The following is a 9,871-nucleotide window of genomic DNA, read 5'->3' on the forward strand; positions in this document are numbered from 1 at the left end:
CTGGGCAATACACTACATCGCTGGATAATATACTACGTGGCTGGGCAATATACTACGTCACTGGGCAATATACTATGTGGCTGGGCAATATACTACGTCACTGGGCAATATACTATGTGGCTGGGCAATATACTATGTGGCTGGGCAATATACTATGTGGCTGGGCAATATACTATGTGGCTGGGCAATATACTATGTGGCTGGGCAATGTACCACGTGGCTGGGCAATGTACCACGTGGCTGGGCAATGTACCACGTGGCTGGGCAACGTACCACGTGGCTGGGCAACGTACCACGTGGCTGGGCAACGTACCACGTGGCTGGGCAACGTACTACGTGGGCTGGGCAATATACTACGTGGGCTGGGCAATATACTACGTGGACATGCATATTCTAGAATACCCGATGCGTTAGAATCGGGCCACCATCTAGTACAGTATAAACGGACAAGTGGAAAAAATTTATATCACAGTACATGTTGCTAAATGCAGAAATATATACATGTGCTAAGGTTAACCACAAAAAAATCCTAAAATGGGAAAAGAGGATGTATCATGTTTAGCAAATTCCATTCCTTATAATTGTATCCTGGTCAGTGTATAGGTATCGTGATATTGCCAAACACTTTATAATTATTGAATAAAGTGCCACATGTGCACGTAATGGGATAATATAAGGGCGTCTTACCCATAATTAGTATTCCAAGCAGTTGCGCCAAACCCTCGACCTGCGTTTCGCTGTTGCTTCTTCGAGGGGCAGTCTGTATAAATCGGTAGCACTGAGCTCCACCCAGTGGTGGCTGTATAGATCTGTATGGGCTGAGCTCCACCTAGTGAGATCTCTATAAATCGATATGTAGTGAGGTTCCCCCAGTGGAGTGGTGGCTGTAAATCTGTATGTACTGATCTCCCTCGAGTGCTGGCTGTAGAAATCTGCATTTAGTGAGCTCCCTCTAGTGGTGGCTGTATATATCTGTAAGTAGTGCGCTTCCTCTAGAGGTGATTTTATAAATCTACTAGATGGTGGCCCGATTCTAACGCATCAGGTATTCTAGAATATGCATGTCCACGTAGTATATTGCCCAGTGACGTAAAATAAACATATACTCACCTTCCGAAGTGCCGTTGAAGTCCTGGCGCCTGTGTACGGTGCATGCGGCAGCTTCCGGTCCCAGGATTGGTATGAGCGCAGGACCTGTGATGACGTTGCGGTCACATGACCGTGACATCATGGCAGGTCCTTCTCGCGCAGGCGCTCAGGATCTGTGATGACGTCACGGTCACATGACCGTGACGTCATGGCAGGTCCTTCTCGCGCAGGCGCTCAGGATCTGTGATGACGTCACGGTCACATGACCGTGACGTCATGGCAGGTCCTTCTCGCGCAGGCGCGCAGGACCTGTGATGATGTCGCGGTCACATGACGGTGACGCCATGGCAGGTCCTTCTCGCATAGCATCCTTGGCACCGGAACCTGCCAATTGCACTGCAGAGGACACCGCGCCATGTCGGAGGGTGAGAATAACCTTTTTTTTATTATTATTTGTAACAGGTCTTTTTACTATTGATCCTGCATAGGCCGCATCAATAGTATAAAGTTGGTCACACAGGGTTAATAGCTGCGTTAATGGAGTGCGTTACACCGTGGTCCATTAACGCTGGCATTAACCCTGTGTGAGCGCTGACTGGAGGAGAGTATTGAGTGGGCATTCTGCGGGGAGGAAGGAACGGCCATGTTGCCGCCGGACTGTGCCCATCGCTGATTGGTCGTGGCAATGGTCGTGGGCGTTTTGCCGCGACCAATCAGCGACTTGGATTTCCTTGACAGAGGCCGCGACCAATGAATATCCGTGACAGACAGACAGAAAGACAGGCAGACAGACAGACGGAAGTGACCCTTAGACAATTATATAGTAGATATGAATACCAAAATTTCCAGATACATTTTTGTGACTCCCATCAGTCACAAACAGTACTATATACTTCCATGAATCACTAATATGAAAAGAAGGAGGACAATTGGAAGTTTTATATTAAAAGTTAGAAAATGATCTTTATTAACAATGACATATTAAAACCAAAGGCAACCATCATAAAGTGATGGTGCCATAGACATACAAAAATGCAAAAAGACACCAGACAAGAAAGGTCTACCACACAGAAAGTAGTCTGGTAAGAAAAGGAAAAAACCTATATGAATAATAGAGGTGCAAATAACATATATGCAAGCAATGTACCCTGATAGCAATGGTCCCATGCGACCTGACCCATATGCATTCAGTGCAGGTAATTTGTACACGTATGTTTGGTATTCAACCTAAGTCACACTTGATCCTAATCACACTGATGATCTATGGGTATACAATCACTCAGGGCAGGGGGCTGAGTCCATGCTCCGTGCCCCATATCAAAGTGCCTAGATAGTCAAAGGTGAATGCAAGCATACATTACCAGAGTGCCAGTAGACCAATTGCACATGGGGCATGTGCAATTGGTCTACTGGCACTCTGGTAATGTATGCTTGCATTCACCTTTGACTATCTAGGCACTTTGATATGGGGCACGGAGCATGGACTCAGCCCCCTGCCCTGAGTGATTGTATACCCATAGATCATCAGTGTGATTAGGATCAAGTGTGACTTAGGTTGAATACCAAACATACGTGTACAAATTACCTGCACTGAATGCATATGGGTCAGGTCGCATGGGACCATTGCTATCAGGGTACATTGCTTGCATATATGTTATTTGCACCTCTATTATTCATATAGGTTTTTTCCTTTTCTTACCAGACTACTTTCTGTGTGGTAGACCTTTCTTGTCTGGTGTCTTTTTGCATTTTTGTATGTCTATGGCACCATCACTTTATGATGGTTGCCTTTGGTTTTAATATGTCATTGTTAATAAAGATCATTTTCTAACTTTTAATATAAAACTTCCAATTGTCCTCCTTCTTTTCATATATAGTAGATATGTAGTGAGCTCCCTCTAGTTGTAGCTACATATTCGGTATGTAGTGAGCTCACTCTAGGGTGACTGTATATACTTGTATGTAATGAGCTCCCTCTAGTGGTGACTGTATATATCTGCATGCAGTGAGCTTTCCTAGTGGTGTCTGTATAAATCTGTAGCACTGAGCTCCAGCTAGTGGTGTCTGTATAAATCTGTAGCACTGAGCTCAACCTAGTGGTGGCTGTATAAATCTGTAGCACTGAGCTCCAGTAGTGGTGGCTGTATACATCTGTATCCACTGAGCTCCACCTAGTGGTGGCTGTATAAATCCGTATGCACCAAGCTCCTCCTAGTGGTTGCCGTACAAATCCGTTTGTAGTGAGGTTCCCTCAGTGGTGGCCGTAAATCTGTATGTAGTGAGCTCGCTCTAGTGGTGACTGTATAAATCTGTGTGTAGTGAGCTCCCTCTAGTGGTTACTGTATGTATCTGTATGTAGTGAGCTCCCTCTAGTGGTGGCTTTAGAAATCCTTGTGCACTGTGCTCCCTCTAGTGGTGGCTGCAATTTTAAAATCATAAATGACCAGCAATTGTCTGGCCCTATTTACTTTGGAGAGAAAAGATATTACTGTACAGTAGAAAAGTTTGTCTTTGCAAAAATTTCCTCTCTGCCTTTGTGCAAGATCTCATGTTGTACCTGGAACCGACCAGCAAGCTCCTATTGACTGATCTGTATTTTTGTCTTAGTACTGTTAGTGCCGTGGTAAATCGTGGGTGGGTCTGATTGGCTCATTAATACCCCTCCTTAGCATAGCTCATGAATATATTTATGGACCAGGGTCTGAGGCTATAAACTGCAGTACAATCTAACAGCAACAGCTTACATACTTGCTGATGGATTCCAGCTACAAACCAAAGGTCTAGCTGAAAGCCTCTCATTTCAGCAGGTCACATACAAGCTTGCTGATAGTTTCTACCTAATAGACAAAGGTGGATCTTCATGTTAAAGCCTCACATTTAGCATGTTACTAACATGCTTGCTGATGGCTTCCATATAGTAACCAATAGTGTAATCTTCTGTTAAAGCCTCTGACCATGTTTTATCGCGTTACACCAAGATGTGTGATTTTTTTTTTAATTTTTTTGTAAATAATCAGTTTGTTTTATGTCTTAAGAGGAAATGTAAAGTGGAATCCAGCACAGACTCCGAATCCGACAACAATAATGACGAGGTACGGGGGCGCTGCGTTATCGCTCGCCCTGGTGTTGTCTTATGGATGATACAATATACAGTGATGTCAGAGGATTGACGCGGCTGTGGCTATGGACAGATGAGCTGCGATTGGCTGACATATAAGTAAAAAATTACAGCAACCATTGTATGATCCTAATGGGGACGTCATCGGGTCTATAGATTCACTGAGTGCTGAGTCTAGTGACCATGCGAAAACTGCGCTGTACAGCTCCGCACCCGGTCCCAGACCGAATTACTGGTGACACAACGGGTCTCATCTCTTTCATGTTTAAGTTTTCTTTTTTTTCTAATATTTAGGGATTTGGAATCGAAGTGTCAATTCCAACATTTCCTGTAGATGTGAAGAGCATGGATTTCCAGAAATTGCAGGTACGATAGTGAGTGCAGTACAGGATCTGTAAAGTATGTACACAGTGACCGCACCAACAGAATAGTGAGTTCTTCTCTGGGGTATAATACCGGATGTAACTTGGGATCAGGATAAGTAATACACAGCAACTTCACCAGCAGAATAGTGAGTGCAGCTCTGGGTATAATACAGGATGTAACTCAGGATCAGTAATGTATGTACACAGAGACTGCACCAGCAGAATAGTGAGTGCAGCTCTGGAGTATAATACAGGATGTAACTCAGGATCAGTACCAGATCAGTAATGTAATGTATGTACACAGCAACTTCACCAGCAGAATAGTGAGTGCAGCTCTGGAGGATAATACAGGGTATAACTCTGGATCAGTACAGGATAATAAATTCAATATACAGTTGTGTGAAAGTGTTTGCCCCCTTCCTGATTTCCTATTCTTTTGCATGTTTGTCACATTTAAATGTTTCATATCACCAAACAAATGTAAATGTTAGACAAAAATAACACAAGTAACCACAAAATGAAGTTTTTAAATGAAAGTCTTTATTATTAAGGTAAAAAGAAAGCCAAACCTCCCTTAAAACATAAACTACCTGTGGTCTATCACACCTCTGGGAAGTTGAGTTCAAATTTCCTAGCCACACCCAGGCCTGATTACTGCCACACCTTTTCTCAATCATGACATCACTTAAATAGGACCTGCCTGAGTAAAGTGAAGTAGACCAAAAGTTCCTCAAAAGCTAGACAGCATGCCGCGATCCAAAGAAATTCTGGAACAAATGAGAAACAAAGTAATCAATATCTATCAGTGTGGACAAGGTTATAAAGCCATTTCTAAAGCTTTGAGACTTGAGTGAGCCACAGTGGGAGCCATTATACACAAATGGCCAAAACATGGAACAGTGGTGAACCTTCCCAGTAGTGCCCGACAGACCAAAATTCCCCTAAAAGCACAGGGTTGACTCATTCAAGAAGTTCCAAAAGACCCCACAACAACATCCAAAGAACTGCAGACCTCACTTTCCTCCTTTAAGGTCAGTGTACATTCCACCATAAGAAAGACACTAGGCAGAAATGGCCTGCATGGCAGACTTCCACAACGAACACCACTGCTGAGCGATAAGAACATAAAGGCTCATCTCAGTTTAGCCAGAAAACATCTTGATGATCCCTTCTGGGAGAATACTCTGCGGACTGATGAGACAAATGTTGAGCTTTTTGGAAGGTGTATGTCCCATTCCATCTGGCATAGAAGTACCACAGCACTTCAGAAAAGAAACACCGTACCAACAGTAAAAAAATGATGGTGATAGTGTGATGGTCTGGGGCTGGTTTGCTGCTTCAGGACCTGGTAGACATGCTGTGGTAAATGGATCCATGAATTCTGCTGTCTACCAAAAAATCCTGAAGGAGAATGGGTTATGCAGCAGCACAGTGATCTAAAGCACACCAGCAAGTGCACCTCTGAATGGCTTAAGAAAAACAAAATTAAGACTTTGGAGTGGCCTAGTAAAAGTCCTGACCTTAATCCAATTGAGATGCTGTGGCATGACCTTAAAAAAGGCGGTTCATGCTCAGAAACCCTCCAACGTGGCTGAATTTCAACAACTCTATAAAAATGAGAGGCCAAAATTCCTCCAGAGCGTGTAAAAGACTCATTGTCAGTTATCGCAGACACTTGATTGCAGGTGTTGATGTGAAGGGTGACTGAACCAGTTATTAGGTTTAGGGGGCAATCACTTTTTCACAAAGGGCTCTATAGGTTTGGATTTCTTTTCATTTGAATAATAAAGACCTTCATTTACAAACTGCATTTTGTGACTACTTGTGTTAACTTTGTCTAATATTAACATTTGTTTGATGATCTGAAATATTTAAGTGTGACAGACATGCAAAATAATAGGAAATCAGGAAGGGGCAAAGACTCTCACACCACTGTATATGCACAGATACTATACCCAGCAGAATAGTGAGTGCAGCTCTGAAGTATAATACATGTAACTCAGGATCAGTAATGTAATTATATGTACACAGTGACTGCACCAGCAGAATAGTGAGTGCAGCTCAGCCTCTGGGGTATAATACAGGATGTAACTTAGGATCCTGTACTGATCCTAAGTGACTGCATCAGCAGCTCTGCTACATCTGCCACTTTCTTCCAGTTCTTGGACCCCTATGATGGAGACTCTGAGGACACCATACAATCTTCCAGCAGTGAATGTGACCAGAAATGTGCACGTGGTGACGACCCGGATCCCTCTACACTCAGGGATGATTCTATGAGGGTGGTCTATGGATTGATCCCCACTGGTGACCCAGAAGGAGAATGTTGGGGCCACGTGCCCTGTACTGACCCCATGGGGAGGATGAAGACCTCCTGGCAAAGTCTCGATCTGTCTGAGAGATCTGACAATAGCGTGGTGAACATCCACGGCTGTTGTGACCTGGATATGGACTCCGATATAGTGACCGAAGATGCCAATGTTTCCTCTGGCCGCTTCCTCCTTTTCGGTCTGGACTCTAGGGTGGAGACTTCACCGCTTTTTCCAACCAACCTGATGTCCGAAGATAACAGTGACTTCAGTATATTGGGCGCCTCGCTGATGAAACGTAAATGGATAAGAACAGAGGGCGAGAAGGCAAGGAGGAAGAAGCCGCGCGTCTCTGGATATATGGTAGGCTGAAAAGTTGTAGTCCCCTCCTGCATGAATATTTCTGCTTCTCCCCTACGTTACTTCTTTCACCATCTATATTAGTGAGGAAGCCAGAGCAGAGGCATCACAGCACCACCCTTGTCCATAGGCTGGTATTACATCTCTGCCCTGTTTAGGGCAATACCAGACAAGAGGACAATGTTCTTCTCCAAAGTGTGGCTCTCCAACTACAGCTAAACTACAATTCCCAGCTTACCTGGGGATCTCTGTGCATGTTAGGAGTTGTGGTTTATCAGTTGGCGAGCCACCCTTCCTTTGCTATAGCTAATCTTCCTTCACTCACGATTATTTTATTTCCTCCACCAGACGTAAATGCTGTGAGTGGTGAGAAGAACTCCAATGGACAAGAGTGTATGACTTCTTCACGGGTTTTCCAAATGGGACTGAGCATGACTGGAAGGACTGAGGTTCTACAGAGTCCTCGGCTGCTTCTGTGTGAACACCTCCCTGCCCATATGGATCTTTATCATTCTACTTGGTGTTTTGAACAGAATTTGAGGAGTTAATTAATGGGGATGGGTAATAACTATATGGGGAGATTTTGTTTTGTTGGATCTGCAGCACTAGAATCACTTTACATCCTTAAATTGATAGAACTGGTACAACTGTGAGTATGTTTTTTTATTTTCAAACTTCCATATAATTAGTAAAAATAACTTTTGAAATTGTTTCATTAAAAAAAAAATGTTTGTCTGCTACATTCTCTCTCTGCATCACTGTACAGGGCAGACTGCCTTAGCCGGCCTCCGTCTCCACACTGTACAGGGCAAGACTGGCTTAGCCGGCCTCCGTCTCCACACTGTACAGGGCAGACTGCCTTAGCCGGCCTCCGTCTCCCCTACTGTACAGGGCAGACTGGCTTAGCCGGCCTCCGTCTCCCCTACTGTACAGGGCAGACTGGCTTAGCCGGCCTCCGTCTCCACACTGTACAGGGCAGACTGCTTTAGCCGGCCTCCGTCTCCCCTACTGTACAGGGCAGACTGCCTTAGCCGGCCTCCGTCTCCACACTGTACAGGGCAGACTGCTTTAGCCGGCCTCCGTCTCCCCTACTGTACAGGGCAGACTGCCTTAGCCGGCCTCCGTCTCCCCACTGTACAGGGCAGACTGCCTTAGCCGGCCTCCGTCTCCACACTGTACAGGGCAGACTGGCTTAGCCGGCCTCCGTCTCCACACTGTACAGGGCAGACTGCCTTAGCCGGCCTCCGTCTCCACACTGTACAGGGCAAGACTGGCTTAGCCGGCCTCCGTCTCCCCACTGTACAGGGCAAGACTGGCTTAGCCGGCCTCCGTCTCCCCACTGTACAGGGCAAGACTGGCTTAGCCGGCCTCCGTCTCCCCACTGTACAGGGCAGACTGCCTTAGCCGGCCTCCGTCTCCACACTGTACAGGGCAAGACTGGCTTAGCCGGCCTCCGTCTCCCCCACTGTACAGGGCAAGACTGGCTTAGCCGGCCTCCGTCTCCCCCACTGTACAGGGCAGACTGGCTTAGCCGGCCCCCATGAATCCCTGGTTCTCGATCTGATTACAAAATCACTGAAAGGGGCTGCGTTTGGGGGGGGTTTGTAGTCTTCTTTTTGGGAACAATATGGGTGGAAAGGTTATGGTTCTGAATGAAGAGATTTATGATTTGCGTGCACTTTGCAGCAGAATATAATATACGTGCAAGTCTTGTATTGGAGTGCCCCTGTGAGGTCTTTAAAAAAAAAACAGAGTCCGGGGCTTTGACAGCCATTGTCATACTTTGAATAATTAAAGGTTAAGTAATCAACGCTGTCTTGTTTTTTTTCTATTGGGCATGAATTAATGAATTTGGGATAAGGCTTGAATGAGTTGTCCAAAATTTAGCAATCTGTATTTATACCAAATGAAACCCATGGACAGGGTGGAGCTGTTTTTAGAAGAAGCAATGTTTTACTCTTCCTTTATAAGGTTTGCAAATCATCATCCATCATCCCCATCATTCATCAATCATTATTGATTTATAATCATTATTTAATTTTTTTTTTTTTTTTAGTCTGGCATGCTTCTTATTTTAACTTTTTGTCCCTTTCTAGAGCAAACTGTTGCTAAAACATTAAGTTGTAAGGGAGAGGCCTGAGTGCATGTGCGCAAATATGTTGCAACTTTCCAAAGTCACAATTGATCATGCTGCAAACATCTGAAAGCCACAAACCCTGTACACAATGACTAATATAAAAAAGAATGGAGAAAGCAAGCAAACATATACAAAATAGACTTCTAAAAGCCGCAGATTTAAAAAATGCGGTGCAAATAAAGTCAGGCCAAAAACAAGGCAAAAAAGGGACAAATGTATTAATTAGCCCAGAAGTTTATGCTGTCACCGTCTTATGTACCATGAGGGAAGGCCCAGCATATGTGTTGTAATTGAGCCTGATTAAAAGTGCCTTTGTTATTTTGAGTACTGCTTCTTCACCATATAATGGCACAACTTACTTTAATATTTTTTTTCTTGAGGCTTGAATCGGGATCCTTTCAGTAAAAATTGATATTGTTATGTGGGGGTGGAGCATGGCAGATTCATGACAGCCTTGTCATGCTCCGCCCCTGAGGATCTGCACTCGGCATAA

General features: G+C 44.6%; 1 protein-coding gene across 2 annotated transcripts in view; it reads left to right on the top strand.

The window, feature by feature from the left end:
- The window catches only part of LOC143782058 (uncharacterized), a 28,142-nt gene extending 19,091 nt beyond the window's left edge, over positions 1-9,051 (top strand). Inside the window, exons 3-6 of one of the 2 annotated variants that reach the window (XM_077269162.1) lie at positions 4,125-4,181; positions 4,502-4,573; positions 6,732-7,244; positions 7,590-9,051. In XM_077269162.1, coding sequence (XP_077125277.1) covers positions 4,125-4,181; positions 4,502-4,573; positions 6,732-7,244; positions 7,590-7,595 — 648 coding nt within the window. In that variant the 3' untranslated portion in view covers positions 7,596-9,051. The remainder of the gene's footprint in view (positions 1-4,124; positions 4,182-4,501; positions 4,574-6,731; positions 7,245-7,589) is intronic. The other variant, XM_077269170.1, reaches the window with a different exon arrangement.
- The last annotated feature ends 820 nt before the right edge of the window (positions 9,052-9,871 follow it).

Source organism: Ranitomeya variabilis, chromosome 1 (genome assembly GCF_051348905.1).
Source record: "Ranitomeya variabilis isolate aRanVar5 chromosome 1, aRanVar5.hap1, whole genome shotgun sequence".
Classification (NCBI taxonomy): Eukaryota; Metazoa; Chordata; class Amphibia; order Anura; family Dendrobatidae; genus Ranitomeya; species Ranitomeya variabilis.